This window comes from Lasioglossum baleicum, chromosome 14 (genome assembly GCF_051020765.1).
Source record: "Lasioglossum baleicum chromosome 14, iyLasBale1, whole genome shotgun sequence".
Classification (NCBI taxonomy): Eukaryota; Metazoa; Arthropoda; class Insecta; order Hymenoptera; family Halictidae; genus Lasioglossum; species Lasioglossum baleicum.
Genome location: NC_134942.1, coordinates 9681924 through 9704184, shown reverse-complemented (window position 1 = coordinate 9704184; position 22261 = coordinate 9681924). Strand labels below are relative to the sequence as shown.

The 22261-nt window shown below is 35.4% G+C and overlaps 2 protein-coding genes across 14 annotated transcripts; one reads left to right on the top strand and one right to left on the bottom strand.

Annotated features, from left to right (window-relative positions):
- Positions 1–21: 21 nt before the first annotated feature.
- LOC143215537 (NADPH-dependent diflavin oxidoreductase 1) lies at positions 22–10533 on the bottom strand. 4 transcript variants are annotated; one of them, XM_076437735.1, is made up of 12 exons: positions 9370–10533; positions 7791–9254; positions 7640–7719; positions 4559–4679; positions 4278–4359; positions 4064–4203; positions 3768–3913; positions 3541–3626; positions 3308–3454; positions 2932–3240; positions 2661–2863; positions 22–2590 (listed from the first exon to the last, which is right to left on the bottom strand). In XM_076437735.1, the coding sequence occupies exons 1-12, from the start codon at positions 9456–9458 to the stop codon at positions 2464–2466; spliced, it is 2994 nt and encodes a 997-aa protein (XP_076293850.1). In that variant the 5' UTR covers positions 9459–10533; the 3' UTR covers positions 22–2463. The 4 variants fall into 4 exon arrangements, with proteins under 4 accessions (XP_076293850.1, XP_076293851.1, XP_076293848.1 ...); XM_076437736.1 differs by lacking the exons at positions 7640–7719; positions 7791–9254; positions 9370–10533 and adding exons at positions 4993–5040; positions 6163–7489; XM_076437733.1 differs by lacking the exons at positions 7640–7719; positions 7791–9254; positions 9370–10533 and adding an exon at positions 6163–7489.
- Positions 10205–21136, top strand: Trbd (ubiquitin thioesterase trabid). 10 transcript variants are annotated; one of them, XM_076437719.1, is made up of 10 exons: positions 10209–11338; positions 11624–11714; positions 12985–12996; positions 13959–14052; positions 14130–14411; positions 14709–14910; positions 15042–15319; positions 15512–15741; positions 15822–16257; positions 16629–21136. In XM_076437719.1, exons 4-10 carry the CDS (start codon positions 14036–14038, stop codon positions 16705–16707), a joined length of 1524 nt encoding a protein of 507 aa, XP_076293834.1. In that variant the 5' UTR covers positions 10209–11338; positions 11624–11714; positions 12985–12996; positions 13959–14035; the 3' UTR covers positions 16708–21136. The 10 variants fall into 10 exon arrangements, 9 of the variants coding, with proteins under 9 accessions (XP_076293832.1, XP_076293830.1, XP_076293831.1 ...); XR_013010395.1 differs by having other exon boundaries at positions 10206–11714; positions 12985–14052; positions 16629–16805; positions 17018–21136; XM_076437715.1 differs by having other exon boundaries at positions 10206–11338; positions 12985–14052.
- Positions 21137–22261: the final 1125 nt, after the last annotated feature.

Sequence of the window (22261 nt, the reverse complement as noted above, 5' to 3'; positions counted from 1 at the left end):
TTAAGTATATGAAAATGAAACTTGTCCTTATGCATTTATTTAACATCATTCTCTACAATAGATTGAACGGTCAAAACAATTCCATAAATCTACGCTTTTAAGACTTATCTGTAACCGTGAACTTTGCAAAGTATTTTACAATACTTCATATTTGTATTTATTTGATGCATGCCCAAACATTTCAACATAACAATGGTAAGATCGCTACGTTGTCAAAGTCGTTTTATTGTAATACCATTTTTATGTAGAAACAGATGTACCATTTTGCATTTATTTTTCTCTTATAATCCATAACTTCGGTGTATTTTTAATGAAAAAATGCCTATTCTATATAATACGATATGCATCAAGCAATTTTTGACAAAAACATGTCCACGACTGAATCAATATAAAAATATCCCTTCTATGCTTCTACGAGCTTTAAACTTCAATGATGTTTCATTCGAGGGCTCTCATTGAATTTCATTTATAATTTATTGTCTGAATTGCTTTATGCAGAGGATTGTCCTTCTAGGAATTCGGATTCTATATGTTTTAGAATAAAATTCGTGGTCAACTTGGGATACAACACTTGAGGTAATTTAAGTCTTTCTTTCTTTCACCAGCAAGATGCGTCGAAGTTCATGAGTAATACGATCGTGATAACAAATTTGAATCGTGCATAATTCGAAAGAGTGTAAAGAGCATTGGTTACAAGTGTATATAAGTTTGATAGAATTAGATGACGAACAGTATTATAAATGGTGAAACATTATAGCTTATAAGTTACGATATATAATAAAAATGCAAATTTCTAATCGTCACATGTTGGAAAACATGTGGAAGCACTTAGACAATATGTACAAATTCTGACAATGATTCTTCAACGAAGGTTTCACATTTCCACAATGATGTATACTTTTAAAAATTTATTGTAAAATACACTTCAGACTTGAGCCAATTTTGAGCAATGTGTTATTCAAATAAATACTCGTTTCTGCTAATTAATTCGATAGTATACATCATTTACAAATTATTCGAACAAAGACACGGTATTCCACAGAAAGTATATATATAGTGTTTCACATCTCTGAGTCATGCATTCGGTAGACACGTGTTAACAGATACAATATATCTTATAAATGTACAGAAAGTTTTGTAGCGCAGTTTCATTGAGCTTGTAACATACCATACAGATTAAGTTGTCATGTTCACTGTTCGCTTACGCATACTGTTTTAATCAGCTTTGTTAATGCACAGATTAAAGAGAAGTACTTAGTAAGCATTATAGTATTATGTACTATTTTTATATACTGTTTTTTTTTAATGTAAAAACAAACATGAGATTACGGAAATGTGTAAAATAATATCTCTATCAAATAAAAACGAGATTTTATTGTCATGATCTATCTATACTGAGCCTAATAACAGTCAGATCGTTCCTTCGTGGTTCGTTATAGTTATAAGTTGCTTCAAAAGATAAGCATTCAATTCTTCGGTGTTCTACAATTATAAATGTCAATTGTGAACACTATAAAAAAAGAGAAAAACTGTATAAAATGAAACGCTTAAAAACTATACAATAACTTTTTTAAAAGATAGTATGTATACTTATTATTCGCTAAAAAAAAATGAGAACACATCTAAATAAATAGTCATCAAATCTTGAAAGCTGTTCCGTGCAAGATTTGCATAAATATTAGCGAACGTATCCTGATGCACTTGTTAAATGCATGCGTGAGAATTCCACGACATTGCAAATACTTTAAGTGGATTAGTACAGTTACCGAGCTTTTGAGAATAAAAAAACGAGAATGATAGCGTTGCTCATCATTTCGCGGTATAAGTGATATACAAGCTCGGTTCTGAATTAATCGTATTATTAGTACAAAAAAGGTAACAAAGCACAGTCTTATGTTAAATTTGGTCTGTGTAAGTAACAAATATGAAATATACAGATTTTTCGTGTGCTTATTTTAGCGGCTTTGAATCAACTTATATATGTGAAAAACTAGCAATACGTGGTTAGTAAGGCTTATTGGTCCAATCCTAGATAGTAGTAGTTTCATTGGAGTGATTAAACATTACGATCATTTACACGATCTAACGATTTCTTCATTTCCGATTAAACAAAAACAATTTTCACAATTTCAGCTCGATGGTATCAGGCAAATTTTACATGATACTTCCGTGCTGCATTTCCCTTCATAAACAAAACAACTTTGCGTGAAGTCAGGTATGAATCAATAAATTAAAATCGTGTGTATTCCATTTAACGAAATGGTTTCACAATTAATTCAAACATTTATTCCCACTTTGATCTATCCTGATAATAAAAGATCTCTAGAAATCAGTTTCTCGAAAAATATAAATAGCATAATACAAAAATTAGATTGTATCGCGTTAATCAATTCTGATTTCATCTATTTCAGAAACATCATCTTCGTAAATCAATCAACGTTCCATGATCGAATAATGCACAGATTAAAACGATAAATTTTCTATAATGCTGGGCATTACCGTACCGAACAATATTCCAGTAAAAATCCCTGTTATAAGCGACGCTGCGCCGAACATGCCAGCAGTTGAAGCATAATCTGGATCTACCATTCTGGAATGAAAATGTGCGATTACGTATTTTCGATCACATTAAGAAAATCATTTTTCATCTGGTTATTCACCTGGGACAGTACATCATGGCTAGTGAAGAATAATAACCGCTGCTTACACCCATTGTTACAGCAATTACAAAGTAAACCCAGTCGTTATGAATGTACACCGGTAGCAATCTTGTGAGACCTTTCGGTCTGTAATTGCACATTAAAAACAACGGTATAAACAGAACACGTAAAACAACTGGGATCACCAAATATTTTTTACTGGGCTGCAGGGAAAGAGAGAAAGCAGATATTAGGAAATAACTCTGTAAATATGAGATAAAGAAAAACTTACCCACTGCCCCATCGATGCGATAGAACTTCCAATCAGAGCAGTGATATTAAACGTAAGGAAACACATAATAGAAGTGTAGTAATTTGGTGAAACTATAAAATTCGGATCCGAACGTTGTATGTCAGACTGTACGGAAGGGAACAATGAAAGAGTCACGAAGAACACAAAGAAAATGTTAAAGCATTGCGGAAAACACTGTGTGAATATTTTCCAATACGGCACACTATCAGGATTCGCTTTTCCTTTATTCTCCAGCTGCCTTTTGTTTAATCCTTTTTGATGTAATAATTCGCAATATCGATAAAATCTCTATAAATAGAAACCTGTTAATAATGTTGCGGATCAAATAGAATGTGTAAAAGATTATGAATCTTACGTTTATTGGAAGTGCGAAGTAAGTGTCGAAACATGCCAAGAGAACGAAGAGAGCTGTTATGAAATAGTATATTGCAGCAGTTCGAGCATTCGGTGACATGTAATCAGCGATAAAATTAATTACGGCTGTGAACGTTCCGCTTAAATTCTGAAAACAACAGGGAAATGATACAACTGTGTAACTATGCGCCGTGTAATCTTCTTTATCATGAAATTTGAGGAGTTAGCGTTTACCGTGCCTAAAATAATAGCTCCTGTGTACTTTGTGGGTAACTTTGCGACCATACCAAATACAGAGTTTTGGTAAATTCCGTTAGCAGCTGCAAGAAATTTATTATATACAATGAGAGAGTACGCAAAGCGAGACGATAAGAAAGAGATTATAACTTGCAATAATCGAGGTAACTTAAAAACACATTTCTCCTATGCTATTTTAAAAAATAAAATGTTTCACATCTTACTGTTTAATATAACAACAGAAACCATGGTAATCCAGAAAAAGACACCAGGCCAACCAGAACTATCAGTCATTGCCAAAATAACAGTACATACAAATATCAAAACTTGTATGAAGATGCCCCATACTATACGTGTCGTCAGATTGCCGCTAAAACAATCAGACACATTTCAATTTTCTGAAGAAAGTATGCTGATCGATGGAACAACAGAAACATTAGGCTCCGAAGTTGTTAGAGATACCAGAAAATATAGTGGAATGCATACATTAGGTAATCAGTATTATTCAGAGTGTACATACCCAAATTGTATAAATATATTTAACCAATTAAATAGTAGATTTGGTATTTGCGCTGCAAATGCTAGGTAGGAGAGAAAATTTTTATCAAAATCTGTCTCAATCCCTGTATAATCCTTAGATAACTTGTAGTCGACAAAATACTAGAAGAATTCATTGTAACTGTAAACGTGTGATCATTGTTACGCTGGAAATTAATCCTAATGAAGTTTCTTACCTTTTTTGCTGTTATGAACATATTCCATGGCATCAAGGCACCAATTCCATGAAGTACCATTATAAGGAATACAATATTTAATCTGTAAACAGAAACATACACGAATGTAATTCGGTTGGACATCTGCTAGCTAAAGTTAACCCTTTCGACTCGAAGCAAGACATTTCTTTCTGTTTTCTCATAAAATTAAAACTGTTTTGAATAATGGCACAGCAACTTTTACTGGCGTCTCAGACTCACCATTCGAGTGCAAAGGGTCAAAAGCGAAGATTTAGGTTTACCTATCTCTCGGAGGATTTAATTCGAGATCCGCTTGATCCATTGTGATTCCTTTAAAATTCAATTCATCGTCGGGTCTGCCAGTACCTTCCCATCCAGGGGAAAGACGTACAGGTTCCGTACCTATAATAAAAGATCCAGTTCTTTAGTATGATTCGTAAACACATCAACACACATATGCACACATACACAGTAATTTAATATGGTAGGAGTTAAAGCTATCTTGACAACACTTTCATGATGCTCCAATTTAAAGCAATTATCAATTCAAAGAAGACCCTAATGCGTAACACAACACGTACAGTATATACATACATTATCTGAGAATCGCATCCTGCATTTATACGACGTAAAGATAAGAAATATTCTTTTTAGACATTCAAATCAGACGACACAAACATTGTTTACACATTAAAAGAAATGAAACGTTAATTACCGGTTGGAATGTGAACTCTAAATGTTTTATAGGAAGGTTTAATGCAACCTGTGGACAAGATATTTATACAAGTTTATTCTAGTTGTTTTCCATTCTGCTCTAAATTATATTCCTGTATAACATACATAATATTATGCTGTGAGCATGTAACATATTATGATGGGACTAAATTAAATTTTTTTTCAAATAACATAGATAATTGTAATTTTTAATAATCAATAAGGATGATGAAGGTCATGATGATACAAAATATTTCAGAGTAACAGAAATATGCGTACAACTAATCTAGCTTTTTTATTTACACTTGTGTCAGCAGAAAAGTTAGCTTCCTGAATGAAATAGGATACTCAGATGGTCACAAGATCATGTGAATTTCATAGAAGGAAATTACTTGGATTTTTTCCAGAAGTTAGAACAATTATTTTACTATAGAACATGAGAAAAACTGTGGGCCTATATTGAAAATGTAAAAAATAAATTTCAAATTCTTAGATTCATTACTAGACAGCAGACTTGTTACATTTATAACAAAAAGAATTTAAGTATGCATTGTTTCCAGGATTGCAAAAATCCGCTGTCCATTTATCACATTTCAAACTATTAGACTCTTCTGTCAAGGTCCACATATCTATAGATAGCTAGGGCTATTTGAGCATGATATACTTCAGATAAGTACTCTACTGTAACTTAAGTATTATTACAGAAATCAATTATCATTATCACGATTTCTTTTCAGATGTAGCGATAGTGATTGAAGAATCGAGAAGCAATTACTTAAAAATCCAGCAAAAAAAGTACACGAACATATACAATAAAGCTAAGCAGTTCAAACATTGATTTCACCTGAATATTTGTAGTTTTACAAATAATACTTAACGTTTCATGATAAACATGAACTTAACACAGCGATTTGAAAAAATCAAGCCTGATTGAAGCACAGGAATCAATCTTGCACAGTAAAGTTCTTAAGCTGTGTGAATACTCTCCATGGAGGGACCGGTTTGGCCAAGTATTTGTAGCGAAAATAAAAGAAGAAAGAAAGAAAAACAGTTCCGAGAAAGTCTCCGATACTCCGATATTTGAAATATAGAAGCGGGGCTGAAGCGATTAAGGTTGTGGAAGCCAGAAGAGAGTAAAAAAGAAAAAAGCGACAAAGAGAATATCGTATACCTTTCGCGGGTACGATGCGGGTTCCATTTGAATCTTTCAACAACGTTTGTTCTTCGCTACCCACGCCGAATTCTTTCTTCGTGTAACTGCCCGCCATTTTTCCGTGTAGTTTTTTAAACTTGAATTCAATTAAGAAGCCGTGTAGTACCGTAGGTTAATGCATTTCACGTGTCGGTCAAGTTCTGGTAAAAAATTATCTATTTATGGTTGTTGTCTCGGTTGGATACGGCCACTTATTTAGTCTGGACGTTTGATAAAGCTTGAAATGATCGTTGGACAATTTGGTTGCGAGTTTAAGTTATTTAATCATTTGTGGTGCGTCTTCCAACAACGACTTTCCTGATTTCTTTTACGGAAAGGAAGGTCTCGATAGAACCCCTTACGGTATCACTGCATGATCCACTGGTTAAGGCGTGGAGTTATGAATAGAACTGTTCCCCAACGTGCACGACGTACCATGTTTCTGCTTTATTTTTGTAGGTTAAGATAATACAGGGTTAGAGTTCGACAAGCGAGCTCCACGCTGCGCGGGGATTCACGAACTAGTCCGAGGCGTTACGAGTTACGACTTACGACACGCGCGCGCGCCTCTGCAGTATTCAAATCAGCGAGCGAAAAAAATCTTGCATCACCAATGCAACTGACGTAACTTGTTTGCAACAGTTATTACTATGTAGACTGCGGATCTTTATGCATTTGTCTTCGAGAAAGGATAGAATATCAAATTCGACAGAATTTTTATTTGTTTAGGATCTACAAAGACTGTTTCCATTGAAAATAGAATTTTATTTCATTCCACTTTCTTAGAATTTGTCTATAAAAATTGGAAAATGCATAAACATTTTCCAGACAACAACACTTTCTATCTCGCTATAGTAAGGCAGTCTGAAGAAGCAACATTATTATTTTTGTAACATACAGTCAGTCTCGTAATTGCTGGCACATAGTCAAAAAATGTTCTACAGTTGTAACGATTAATTTTTATTAAACTCGATTAATTTATAAAAATATACAGAGTATTCTAGACCACCCATCTACCTCTATTATATTTTTTACTCCTGATCAGACTAGAAACCGAGTTTTTTCTAAAGCAATGAGACATTTTTATTGTAGATCTAGATTATTCTATCGGCCTTGATGCGACCAAAGGAAGAAAGATACAAATCTCATGGCGTCGTCCTGATCTAATTACTCTATGTTACGCTCGCATAACATGGCCGTGACGGTTGTACTCCCCACCCGAGAATTGTCTCTTTATCTTCTTCCATTATAATAATTGTGAACAGACGATCTGGTACACCGTATTGTATATTATTTGAGACTTGTGCTTATTAACCCCATGTTTCAACTTGATACCGATTTGTATTTTCCAGCTGTTTAATAAAATTCTCTGCTTCCTCCTTGGTATGCCCTGCTTTCTCTTTTACTAAATCAACAAATTCTTCGCGAACACAGTTCGGCATGTTCTTAGAATTACCCGCTAAATAAATACTACCATTTCTGTTAAGGAAGTCCCAGCACAGCTGTTTTTGATCTCGTATAACATGCTGCACATATCTGAAATATTTGCAAGCAATAAATTATAATTATACTACAATATATAATACAAAGTTTTACAAGCTGCTTACATTTTATGCTCTTGGTCCCTAGAAAATGCACAGAACAAGTTTAAACCCAGGTTCTGCGACATCTGCTCAAAATCATCTCTACAGTGGTAATCCTTCTCTTTGTTTCTACATCCGAAGAAAAGAGCACAATTGTTTAAATCATTCTCTAGCGCCGATTTATCCAATAGTACAGACCGAAACGGAGCAACACCTGTTCCAGGACCGATCAGTATCATTGGTCTATCATATGCAAACTTAAAAGTTCCTTTTTGTATCCAAAATATTACTTTCTCATCCTTCTGTAAGCTAGCTAACCAGTTCGAGCACAAACCGTACCGTGGTTCAAACAATTTAGTTTTATACTTCACCACAGCGACTAGTAACTGAATTTCGTTTTCAGTGGCTCTCGAACTCGACGCAATGCTAAAAGCACGAGGTTTTATAGGAGCCATGATTTCAAATAAAAGCTTTATATTTAATTTACTAGTTGTGTGGGGAAAATCGGCGAATAGTTCTAAAATATTTCTCCTCGGCCTATTGATGTAATTGTACAATTCTTCTTGACCGCTTATCGTTGTAAACTCGTGAAACTTCTCTTTCTCCAATTCATTGTCACTAATCTGATACAGTACTTGCATCGTGCATCTCCTTGGTTTAAAATTTAAGTCCCAATATTGTTCTACAATTTGTCTTAGAGTTAAAGGTTGTCTAAAGACTATCGGCACTTTAACTTCTTTCTCTGAAATTTGGATTTTTGTATCTGGATCTAATCGTACATTGTTAGTACTTAATACTTCGAAAAATTTGTCAACTTGTTGCTTAGAATTATTTGGTCTAACGTATACCACATCCCCAGGTTGATACTCAACATTGTCTGATCTAATTCTAATCAGTCTGACATCCTGAAAATGATCTATGGCAGTGGTTTTCATATTCTCAATTACTGTACCCACTTTTCTTTCGTTATTTACAAGTACTTCTCTCATATAAATATTATTCTCCGAAGAATAGTCATTATCTACAGAATCTGTATGTATTTCAGAAATACTGAATCTTTCAATTACTTTTTCTTGATCGTTAATCGAATCTATAGTATTTATATGGAAAGTATCCGCAATTTTGATCCATAATTCTTGTAGCCAAGGATCGATAACTGCATCGATCCCTAAATCGTGTTGATCGTCGGCTAGTCCGATAGGCAGTATTTCTTCAGCACCCAGTTGTGTCAATCTTTTGCTCAACTTTTTCGCTGCAAAATTAAATTTCGAGTAGGAACTATCGCCCAAGCCTAACACTCCGTACTTCATGTTGCTTAGTAACGTTATGGGCAGACTCTTCCTTAATAAAAGTCTCCAAAATTGCCTCATGTTATTAGGAGGATCCCCCTGGCCCGTAGTAGCCACCACGAAGACTATCATTTTCTCTAAATTAAGATTCCTAATATCATAGTCGTTCAGCGCAGAGACAGAGCTCCGTAAACCTTTCCTGAAACAGTATTAAAATAAGCGCAGTGTCCAATGCATCGAATATGAAATTGTATCAAGCTGACGTTTCACGTTATTGTTCTGTATGCAAAATAGAAAGAGGACAATAACAAAACCTTTTGGCATTTTTCCAAATTTGTTCAGCTACGTCTTCGGCAGTGCCGGTTTCACTGCCGTATAAAATCGTGATATTCGTATCAATCATTTTGACGTCTGTCGACGTAGAAAAATTTCGAGTGCAGATTCGCTGGAAGAAAATCGGTGCGGCATTGGTTTCCAGCTGATCAGCGTGACGTCATCGGTCAACGTTATCTATAAAAACACGAGATTTCGTTGGCCAGGTGAGTAAACTATAAAAACAAAAAAAATAATTATCCACCCCTGTTCGATGTGTTTTACGATAACAAATCTGAGTCAATCAAATGTCAAGGATAAGTGTCTAGGCTAAGCCCCATTTGGCCCGTGGCCCAAGATATTTATAAATAAAAAATAGCTCTCCCACGTAAATGTAGAGCGAACATGTTAGTTCTTAATCGAACATTATGCATCTGTCAGAAACACGCACGAGATCTTTGCGAGAAGGCATGTATATTTATTCTCGAATGCTAAGTTTTTGAACATTTTCGAAATTCAAAGCTTCGAGGGTGACAGAAAGAACGTGCGTGGTACGTCTGCAAAAACCGGAAACGGACGCATAGATTACTGTGTATTTAACCATAGTATGGAAGCAGAAAAAGTTTGATCGTTCTTATTCGTTTCTACGACGAAGATGGTTTGTATATTGAGGATTCTAATGCTACCTTCAAGGACGAATTCATTTAAAAAGAATGAATGAGTTAAGGTTCTGAGGAGATTGCGTGATGTAACTGCACACTTTTCACAAACTCGGTGACTGTATAGATCGCAGCGACTGAAATTTAGGTTAAAGGTAGGAAAGAGTGCACAATCGCATTTTGTAACTTTTCCCGGAATTCGTCGCATAGTAATTGAAGTATTAGTTACGGACTGTCCAGCTAAAGGAATTTCTATTAACCCTTTGCACTCGAGTGGTGACTCAGAGGCGCTACTAATAATTCTTATAGCATTATTCAAAATATTTCTTGCATTATTAAATTTCTTTTCGATAAACTACTAAACGTGTTTAATATTTTAATAAACTACTGAAAGTATTATACGAGGTGATATCAGTTTTATATCGACAAAATTCAGAAAATAATATAACAATGCAAATATTTCAGGCCGAAAGAAAAATTTAAAATAGTTCAGAGTGTAAATCTTCGTGGTCCTCTATGGTCCTCTAGCGGTAAGTTCAGGAGGCAGTGTTTACAAAATTCTTACCGTTCCATTGGTAATATAATTAAAAAATAAATCAACGAACAAGATACTTTATTGCCGGTGGCCTTGAGTAGCTGATTTTGATCGACTTTAGTAGACTTCATTTAAGACTTACATGTACAACAAAATCTATATCTTATTATTGGAGATAGGCGCACTTGAATTAGTGTGATTGATATAACCGGATTTATATCGTGTACATACTATTTAGGATATCCGATTAAATGGCCAGTAACCGATTATTGCTCGGTATATGATTTTTAACGATCAATTTTTTAAATCCATCGATACCCAATTGTGGACTAGGTCGTTCAAAATTTACCTCGTATGAAAAATGAACTAAAAAATTCCGTACTCATATCAAGATATATTGTACGCTTATAGATTTCTGTAGATTCAGCTCAGTTTCTAAGAATCGATTAAGATTAGAACAAACGATTTGCTGCTCTATTCAATTAGGAAAATGTAAAATTCGAATGCAGACGTTTGAATAATTAAACGGAGAACTATATAGCGAGAATAGGTTATCGTTTCTCAGCCCTCTAGCGTCGAGTTCAGGAGGCGTTGTTACACGATGTTGGTAGCCCTGATATCTGTTTGCGGATGATTGTCAAAACCTACTTTCTCAGCGAAGTGTTCAGCTTTGCATGGCAGTTCGAAGGATAACATCATGACTGTATTTGACTTGTAGAAGGGAAAAGAGGAGCGAAGTGCAGCCAAAAGGGATACCGTGCGTCTATTAATCAAGGAGTGAGTGTGCGTAAAGAGAGAAGTTCTCTTGTCTCGTTACGTTCGTCGCATTTCACCCGTTCGACGAGTGACGTGCCTCGGGTCTTCGTCGGTGGGGAAAAAGAAGATTTACTTCGATTCGAACGCGAGGAGAGAAGGCGGGCTTTCATTCTCGCGGATGTGAAAAATTTGTTTCTCGTAGCCTGTGCCTTAATCCTTCTCTCTTATTTAAATGCGATTACAGTGAGGCTGGTGGCCGTAGTGCGCGATCCTACAACTGATTCCACGTATCTGTCTTCACGTCAGGTTCACCACGGTCAACCGATACATTGTACTTCGATGGAGCTTATTCGCGCGTGACAACAACTTTCGGGACACCAGGCTCAACTTTTGCCAGGTAGCCCCACTTCTGATCTAACAACCGTACGACACTTGCTTTGGCCCGTAAAATCCTGTCCACATTTCTCCTTGACGTGACGCTTGTGCGACATAAAAGCGCTAGAGGTCAGTCACATTTCAAACCTCTATTACAGTTTACCGCGTTTTACTTTTCAAATGATTAGTTTGTCTTGCCAAGGAATTTTGTATCATATTACTAGTAGATTTTCATCGCCTCGCGTACTCTCTCTATGTTTTTATGTATATGTTATTTTAATTGTGTATATATATATATATATATATATATATATATATGTACGTGTATACATATATGTATACATACATATAAATCCGATTGGAATCCAATTGTAAATATATTAGCTCCTGTTTTAGTTGAGTTTACCTTGTCTTATGTTATTTGTCAATGTAAATCTTCTTGTTAAGCTTATACTATTATATTTATATATATCTATATATATATATATATGTTAATAAAGCTAACACTTGTTTCTCCATTTAAACAATGTACGTACTTACTTACTCACTTACTTATTTACTTACTTACTCGCGTATAATCCTGTTCATAAATCACCAGATACTTATTTGATTGTTTTATTTTGATTAGATATGTAGCTATTATAATATTTAAATGCAAAATTAAATATATACATATGCTATATGAAGGAAGTTTTGGGAAAAAGAGATCGAGAAATTGTGGGACGTTTATAGCTCTAGAAGCCAAATTGGAAAACAATTACCTTACTTGAGGAGGTAGACTCGTTTCCAGGATTCCAGGCAACAATGCAATATTGAGATAACGCAAAGATGCGGTTTTTTAGTAGTCAAAAGGGCTAGATTATAGATCAATCTAGGCCGCAATCACCCTCAAAAGTCCTAGTTTTACGTTTACAAGGCATAATTTGCATTATTTGGCATGTAGCTATCACAGCTTTATGAATAATGCACATTACGACACATAAACATAAAAATAAGACTTTTTATTTGCATCATCAAGAAATTAGAAGGTGCATTCCATATCCTTGCAATCCTGGAAACGAGTGTCTACCTCCTTAAATTTATAAAATTAGAAAATATATGGATATTTTTAAAAATTAGTAAGCACTATTTCTATTTCATAATGTAGGCCCCTTAATAACAAAAAATCGTCTGCATCCAAATTTGAATAAGTGTCCGGTGACTTATGGACAGGAGTGTACTTATTTAGTTACTGGTAAATAATAATGACTGTTCCCATTGAATTGATACCGTTACTTTTGTTCTCTTTGCAGATTTCAATAGCTGTCTGTATTCACGTTACCGTGGCAGCTTTTATTTTCTTATATCGAATCGACATGTTTACCACATGACATGAACTTCGTTATATGACTAACGAATACTCTCGCCAATGTTTAATGGGAATCACGTTTTCGTCGTATATCTTGTGACATGAAAATATGCAAAATTCAATAATCGTAATCAACATTAAAAAGAACTTGTTAAGATATTCGATGCAACTTTCGATTTACACATTTAATGCTTTATAAATATATATTTGATTCGAGCCTCGATATTAAAGTGTCTATGCATTAGGGACAATAGGATTTACACGATAAAAGGGGTGATACAGAGAAAATGAGTAACAGGCTTGAAGAACGAGAGTCGAAATGGACCTGTGAATATTGTACATACGAAAATTGGCCTTCTTCTTTGAAATGCACAATGTGCAGAAGCGCCAAGCCTTTATTAGGGGAGGATATCTACCGTCTAAGGGATCCGAGTCCACAAAGATCTGGATCGAACGTCGCGTCCGGTCCAGTAACACATTTAAGTCCTACGGATTCTTATAATCTTAGTCCTCAGAATTATAGTCAGAATGTACCATCGGGTGGCAAGTGGTCTTGTGCAATGTGTACCTATCTTAACTATCAAAATACCACACGTTGTGTTCAGTGTGGAAATAAAAAACCCATGGGTCTCAATCAGTCTATACACTCCATAGCTTCGAATTTGCATGAACATCTAGCACCCCTTAGGCTAGGAGATCCGCCACCAAATTCAGGATCTATACCACCTCCGATAAATTTACATCCGGAAAAATTTTACAACTTACAAACTAATTTGCATCCTGAGAAGTGGTCTTGTCTCGTGTGTACTTATGAAAATTGGCCGAAAGCCACGAAGTGCGTGATGTGTGGTAACCCTAAAGAAAAAGACAGAAGGGATAAAAGTACCAATAATGTGGGTGTTATTTTGCCGAGTCCAGAAAGAGATCACAGTCAACGCAACTTACCTTCACCGCCGCACGTACCGTATATTCATCAAACTCAAAGGGACGAGAATATGGCTGTAGGACGAAGGTAAATGAATTTTTATTGATTGTACTGATACTATAGGCAACAATATTTCAAGTATTGCAAGTCTTCTCATGTTGTAGGAGCTCGCATAGATATCCTGATAGCAGGAATGACAATTTATCGACTCCTCAATCTCCTAATAATTGTGACTATGAACGTAGATTAAAGCAGCTAAAGCATCACACCGATTGGTGCTGGTTAAACGCATGTCTTGGCATTGTGGAAGGCGACAATGCTCCTGTCGAGGCTTATTTGACAAGCGGAGGCGATCCTGCTCGTCAGTTGACGCACTCAGAAGTTCTGCTTCTAAATAGAAGTAGCGCTTTCGATGTTGGGCATACTCTAGTACATTTAGCAATTAGGTCAGTGGGAAACAATTTTATTTCTGTTCATGTATTCTTGTGAATGTATACAGGGTATTCCAAAAATATTGTACTTCCTTCAGAGTTATCAAAGAAAAAACACGGATCGTCGTCCCCTTTGGGGAGGTAGAACATTTTTGAGACACCCTGTATATTCTTTCTGGCCATGTTTCAACTTCTTTGTGACATGTGTGACATAACAAATATTATAGTACGTTATATAATCTATAATATTATTGTGTTAAATAGAAATATTTCGCCGAGTATTGCTCATTCAGTTTAACGTATCCTTAACAGATTTCAAAGAGAAGATATTCTAGCAACATTATTATCACAAATTGAAGGTTCAGGTTCTGGAGTGAAAAGGGTACCGAGTTACGTTGCACCAGATTTGGCTGCTCAGATACGCAGACACGTCACCAATAGTATCCGGTTATGCAAGGGTTCCTTTCCATGTTATTTTGTCACTGATATAGCTACGTTCGCTTTGCCTGCTGAGGTTACTATAATATTCTAATACATTTTCTCTACGGGGTATATAATAGTTTGTTCGATACACTGATCATTTAAAGTAATCTTAAGTTATGTAGAAGTCTAGTTTGAATACAAATCGAACATTCTCGTTATTAGGTAGAAGATTTACCAAGTATTGTACAGGAGCAACTATTGGAGGAGTTATTAGATAAGGAAGCTCAACAGCAATTGGAAGGTGGTTGCGGAGAACCACCAGCACTAAATTGGTCTTTAGAAATTACCGAGCGTTTAGGAAGTCGTCTGCACGCGCTTTGGAATAGATCTGCTGGAGACTGTTTACTAGATTCTGCAATGCAAGCTACTTGGGGAGTTTTTGACCGAGACAACGCTTTGAGGAGAGCTCTGGCTGATTCCTTGCAACAAGCTGGTCAATTGTGAGTTCCCTACATCTTATCCGAACAACGTGAAATCACGATCTAACTTTTAATTACTCGCACAGTGTACTTACAATCTGGAAACTTTAAATTTAGTGGTTCAAGCGTAAACGAAAGTGTCGACTACACTAGAAAATATTTATTTTGTGTTAAAGTAGTGATTTTATTGAATAAAATAATTTACTATTTCAGCTTTTATCCCCGATGGAGGGAGTACGAAGCATCTCAAGCATCTCGAATGTTAGATTTCACATTAGAAGAGACCCAGTGGCAAGAAGATTGGGAAAGTTTATTGGCAACTGCTGCACAGCCAGGAAGCGCGTTGGAACAATTACACGTATTCGCTCTCGCCCACATTTTAAGACGACCTATTATTGTTTATGGGGTTAAATATGTTAAAAGTTTCCGGGGCGAAGACATAGGTAATTTCTAATAAAATCAATTCCTTCCATAGGTGTTATACAAAGCTGACGTTATTACATTTGAACAATTCTTTTCACAGGATACGCAAGATTCGAAGGTGTTTACCTTCCACTTTTATGGGAACCATCGTTTTGTATTCGATCGCCTATTGCTTTGGGTTATACGCGGGGTCACTTTACAGCTCTCGTACCTATCGAACCATACGCATCGTCTAGGATACCACCGATCTCATCGCACGGTGGCGTAGGCTTAGTTGGCGGCAATAGTCCACTTCAGCAGTTGCAAATCGAGATGCAGACTACGTTTATGCCGTTGATGGACCGAGAACACAAACTGTTGCCAATCCATTTCTTGAGTCCGGAGGAAGTAGGTCGGGAGGAGACCATTTTGAAGGAGTGGCTCGACGTCTGCAGAACTGAGGGTGGTGTACTTGTCGCGCAACAAAAACTTCATAAAAGACCTTTACTCGTAGCACAAATGTTAGAGGAATGGTTGAATCATTATCGAAGACTCGCGTAAGTAGAACACAGTCTTATCCCATCTACAGAATGAGTCTCGCAACTTGACGATCTCAAATAACTCGCAAGTTATGCACCATAAGTGCATGTGCTGCGATAACTGCAAAAACACTGGAAGAGGTTCTTCGCTCACTGAAAATATCTCAGTAATTACTTATTTTCAGAAAAAACAGACACTCCATTCAAAAAACTGAAGGCGACCCTCGTATCTCGATAAAAAAGCAACTTTTGTTCGAAACATTCTTAAATACAACAAATAACTCACGAGTTATTCCAGATCGTCACGTTGCGAGGCTCTCTCTGTATATTTATAACTGCACCGCCCTCGAGTTTCCGGAGCATAATCGTTAGATTGTTAAACATTATAGTCAAACGAACAATGCACCCTTTCTGAGACCGCCCGTTCTACAAGATTACAGCAGTGACGGGGACACGGAGGACGAATAACGGGGTGCGATCGGTTAAGTTAACTAAATTCACACGAGAAGACTTTTATTCCATAATTTCGCTGGAGTGGCAATCACAAAAAACGCAAGATCTCTAAGGTCCGTAATTTCCAGAACGTGTGGCCGAGCAAAGTGTGTCAACTTTGCGACACATTCGTATTTATTGGCGCTGTATTACTACTGCGTAATTTTTGTACATCATTATTGGTCAACGAACCAATCCGAATTCTTTTTGATTCGTACTATTAATTATATGGAATATTTATCAGTTGATTTGAGTATTTTATAATAATATATATATTAATCTTCAGAGGCATCGTATGATTGCGAGATGAAGTGATCGTTGGTTTCACCAAATTAGAATGCCGAGGTACGCGAGCAGTAAGTTAAGGGATAAAAATTTCCTTGTGGTCAAAAGTGTTTTTTGACTGTTCCACGCGTTCCTGTTCGATAAAGCGGACACGTTAAACAAACCAAGAAAATAATATAATTAACTATGATTCTGTACTATGTAGGAACTGTTTAATATCCATTTTTCATAACGTATTCATAACGAGAACGTTATGTCGAGCTCCGTCGAGTTTGGATTTGCTATCTAGTGGCGGTGGTTTCGAGTGAAAACGTTAAAAAGTTACACATTGAATTAGTGTAAAGTCATTAGCGATGCTTTAACTTGTTTCTCTCTGTAAAGCGAGAAAGCGCAACGTACTGTACTCTCGCGTCTAATGAAATTAAGGATAAAAGAATTCTCGGGTGTTAGTTTGCGAAAGAGATATTTGTTCGTGGATGAGCATAATTATAAGAAACGTGTAAAAAGAGAAAAGAAAAGAAAAAAAATGAATTACAGGAGACCGTCGGTCGCCGCTTATTGTCTTGATCAAGCGTGAAAGTACTTGGTGACTCTGGTACAGACCATGTGATTTTTAAAGATTGTAAATAAGGACCGAAAAAAAACAAATATTCTGTAATCGTCTTTGAATCACTTGTTATCTTTGAGCTGTGTTAATTAGCGTTAAATGCGATATAACAACGACACTTTACTCTGAACACGCGACAGAGGGGAGCGTTGTGTTTTCTTTGTGGCCGCTTCTGGTGTATTCACGGATATAAATGACAAAGTACCAGTTAAACTGTACTTTCTTCTTTGTGCGCAGACGAGAGAGAAAAAAAAGAAGTGAATGAAAAGGAAGAAAGATACGGGGAAGTACGGAAGATCTATTTCAGCGAGGTGTGTTTAGTCATCGCGATCGTAGGTGTACTAGAACTTTTATAAAAAAAAAAGAAGAAGAGAAAGTGCACATGAGAGGGCAGAGAAACAAGTAATACTATTTAAGCACCAAGAATTTGCCCTCGGTACGTGCTTCTGTGTATTTCGTGAACCGACAAAGATTTATGGTAAACTGGCTCGGCCAAATATAATGAAACCCTAATCAAAAAAGTACAAAAAATCGTCAGAGGGAAAAAATGATATGTTTCTTTTACGAATGCGCGTTACGTAGTTCGCTTTAATATTTAGTCCTCGTTTTTACTAATTCTAATTGTAGCTTCTAGTCCTTTTTAGCACCGTCATTTTTATTTTCCAATCACACGCGGCATGTGATTTAATTATGTAATTAATTAACTGATGGTCTCGGTGATGTTCGCGTTAGAGAAGATATTCAAGTCAATTCCATGGTTTTAAACGGTTAAACACAAAGCCGCCGTGTTGAGAGAGACTGGTAGGATCGACGATATTGTCACTGTTACTGTGCTTTTTCACATTTCTTTCGATTTTCTCCACTTTCTTTCCTCTTTTGTTTTTCGTTCTCCCCATTCTACTATGATTTTTTTTATACGAACTTTGAACGGTAACGTGTGGATGTTAACGGTTCTCTAATCGAAAGAAACTCTCTAGTGATATTCTCGGGGCACGGCGTGCGTGGAATTACAGAAAACGAAAACAAGAAAAAGAAAATCAGAAGGGAAAAAAAGATGAAAAACAGTACAGAAATAATGTCAAAGTGACGACGCTCCGGTGGTGTATTTTCTTTCCCCAATTACATAAGTGTTTCTCGCTCGAGTTGCCAGAATTTACTCGGCAGGTGATACAAAACAAGAATATAAAGATTTAAGAATTTAATTGAATCAGATAGAAGTCTATATTAATATAGAATATATAAAATAGATTATATTAAATAATATATCGATGTACAATAATTCTAAATGATGATTTATTATTATTATTATTATAATTACTATGATTATTAATTATTATATTATATATTATCATTCGTATCATTATTAAATCCGTAATAAGAAAATACCGACGTGAATCAATGAAATGCAAGTTTCTTCATGACCTTCGAATTACCGATCCCGATGGCCACTCGCCAAGATAATACAGCGACTCCCAATAATATTCGGACACTCTTAAAGGGACGATTACTTTTTTAATATTGGACCATACGATTTGAAATTTTTGGCAAGTTAGAACAATTGGGTTGGCTACAGAACGTGAAAAAATTTTTGAAAAAAATTTAGCAAGCTATCGGAATTGCAGAGGAAATCTTTTTTATGTGGACATATACGGAAAATGTAGGAAACACGTTTCGTAGATCTGTATCAATTAATCAATATATTGAATATATTCAATGAAATATATTCAATACAAAGGTTTAAAGATGGTCAAAATTGCAGGTTTTCCAATTGCAATAAGTATTTTGTAAATTTTCTATACAGGTCCACATAAAAAAGTTGTAAAATGCAACTTTTAGTATTTTCTCTACAATTTCGACCAATAGCAATTTTTGAAAAAATTTCTTTTCACATCACGCAGTACTAACTAACTAATTGCTCTAACTTCTCAAAAAAGTTCAAATCGCACAGTCTAATATTAAAAGAGTAATCTTTTAACAGTGTCCAAATATTAGTGGGAGTCACGATCGACCGTTCGAGTTGAAATTCTGTAATTAAATCAGTGGATCTCTCGACTGTGGATTAATTAACGCTGCTGCTATTGGATCGACGCGAGTCCTTATCTTATTTGTAAGATAAACTTTTGTCACGTGTGCTGTTTATGCCACTTTTGTAGCTTTTCGGGAAACTAAAGTTTTGTTATTTTAAAGTGAAACAAGCGACTTATGCAGGACAACCACTATTTTAACGAGTTCTCCGAATTTGTTTGCGGATCGAAGCGTCGAGGGATCAAGGTTCAGCAGCGAGAACATGTTTCGTTCTTCTAATTTCACACGAATAGTATTACAATTGGGTTTGTTCGCTATGAATCCGGTGATTGAAGTTCCATCGGACTACTGCCTGTTTGTCGAACTGGTTCTCGAACGATTCCTATTGTTACTTTGCGCGCATTGTTTTGCGGGAGAATCGCTCGGACAGGTGCGATCGTTGGTAGTAAGAAAGACAATCGACGATGTAACGCTCGACGTAATCTAATTGATGTACTTACGTAAGTGCGATCGGGAACTTACGTAAAGAGAGGGACAAGTCCAGCCAAACGTTGTATCAATTTGCTTTTTCTATACTAATTTTTATTGTCTTGTTGTACGAAATCTTTTGTCTTCTTTTCTTTTCCTATTATTTTCCTCGGTTCGTCTCGAATTCGCTTCTCTTAGGTGGAGCTTGCTTCCTTCTTTCGATGTGACGTAGCTAAAATAATTATTGTAAATAGTTCGCGAAACACTCGATAGTAGAATGTTCTCTTTAAACGGAAATGTATATCGACAAACGAGAGATATGTAATTAATATACCGCCTGATTTTAGACTTCGTTCATCATTTACGATGTTTCTTGAATAAAGTCTAGTATTATTTTCGAGTACGTCTCTTTGAGGAATTATGTGTGCGAGTGTGTGTGTTTTTATTGTACATACATTCCTCGATGAAAAAAAAACAAAAAAGTTTATTTTGATATTTACTATTGTTCCAGACGAAGTTCAAAGTTCTTTTCTTTTTCCTAGAGAGAAAAAAGTGTACTGTTTAGAGTTCTTCTTGCTTCGCAGACATTGAAGCGAAGTTTCCGCGGGGAGATTAAGCGTAAAATATCGATGAAAAATTTTATAAGAAATTGTATATAAATTATGATTAACGAGAACAATACCACGATTTTATTTTGTATGTATGGTGCTTTATTAGATTTACGATTGGCAAAGTATTTGATCGTTATTACCGATTCTGCAGCTGTGAGTGAGCTTCGTTACTCTACGATTAAATTTAGTATGAGTGTATTCGAATGAAATTTAGACGAGTTACAAAATCGATACTGAATTACACTAGGGAATTTTTGTAATTCTTAATTTTTTTTCTCTTTTATGCGAATGGAGCTACTGTGATTCCTTTTGTGTTATCTTACCGTGTAAGTTTTTCTCTGTAAATAGAATTTATTCTATGGAATTAATGGAATTCAGGAACAACTAATAAACTGCATAACAAACGAAAGGGTAGCATGTAATACCTTATTACTGGACAGCGGATTCGATGCGTTTACGACGAGAATGAATAGGTGTAATTTAAAACAGTGAAAGTTTAGAAAAGTTTAAAAATGCTGTTATATTATTTTCAACCTATTGAACATATTAAGATAGAAAACGAATTTCTATTTTACTCCAGGTTGTTGTAGAAAATTTTTCTTTTGCATAAAGATCCGCTGTCTAGTTATTACTCTTGAACTTTCCATGTTAACACCAATTTACTATTCGTATACGTATTATTGCTAAATTACTAGACTGCGGAATTTATGCAAAATAAAAATAATCTGCGTCCATTGCAAGAAATAGAATAATTCCCTTAATAATTTTAATAGATGAGAAAGCGTATATATTGACATTCTCAATTTATAAAATTTTCTTATAAATGCATATAGATCCGCAGTCTATAAATTACTTAACGATGTATACATGTACCTGTGAACGCATTCTTTCTGTCACTTGAACGAGAGCCTCTAGTGTTCCATTAGGTGCAGAGACAGTTCCATTTGTTGTATCTTATTGTTAGTGAATTTCATTAGCTTCCCGTCGTGCAATTCCACGGAGGTGTAGGGAAACATGTTTCATCGAATGTATTAATCTTTTTCAGATTTGTAATAAAGTTTTCATGTGACGAAATGCTTTTATTTAGAGATTATACGTTCTCCAGCATAAGGTTGTTAATATTGATATTGATACTAGTACACACTGTTATAGCAGCTATATGAATAAACATTTATATTAATACACCGTGTCTTCTCATTTTTCATTTTAAATAATTTATAAACGAACATTCTGAAAGATCATTTTTAAAGGAACATTCTAAAAGATCATTTTCAAAGGAAAATTCTAAAAGATCATTTTCGAAGGAACATTTTAAAAGATCATTTTCAAAGGAACATTCTAAAAGATCATTTTCAAAGTAACATTCTAAACGATCATTTTCAAAGGAACATTGTAAAAAATCATTTTCGAAGGAACATTCTAAAAGATCATTTTTAAGAGAACATACCGAAAATTCTTTTTAATACCGCGGCTCTAATCAATTTGATCAATCGATCGATTGATCAGCGATCGCTTAGTTGATCGCGGAGACGTT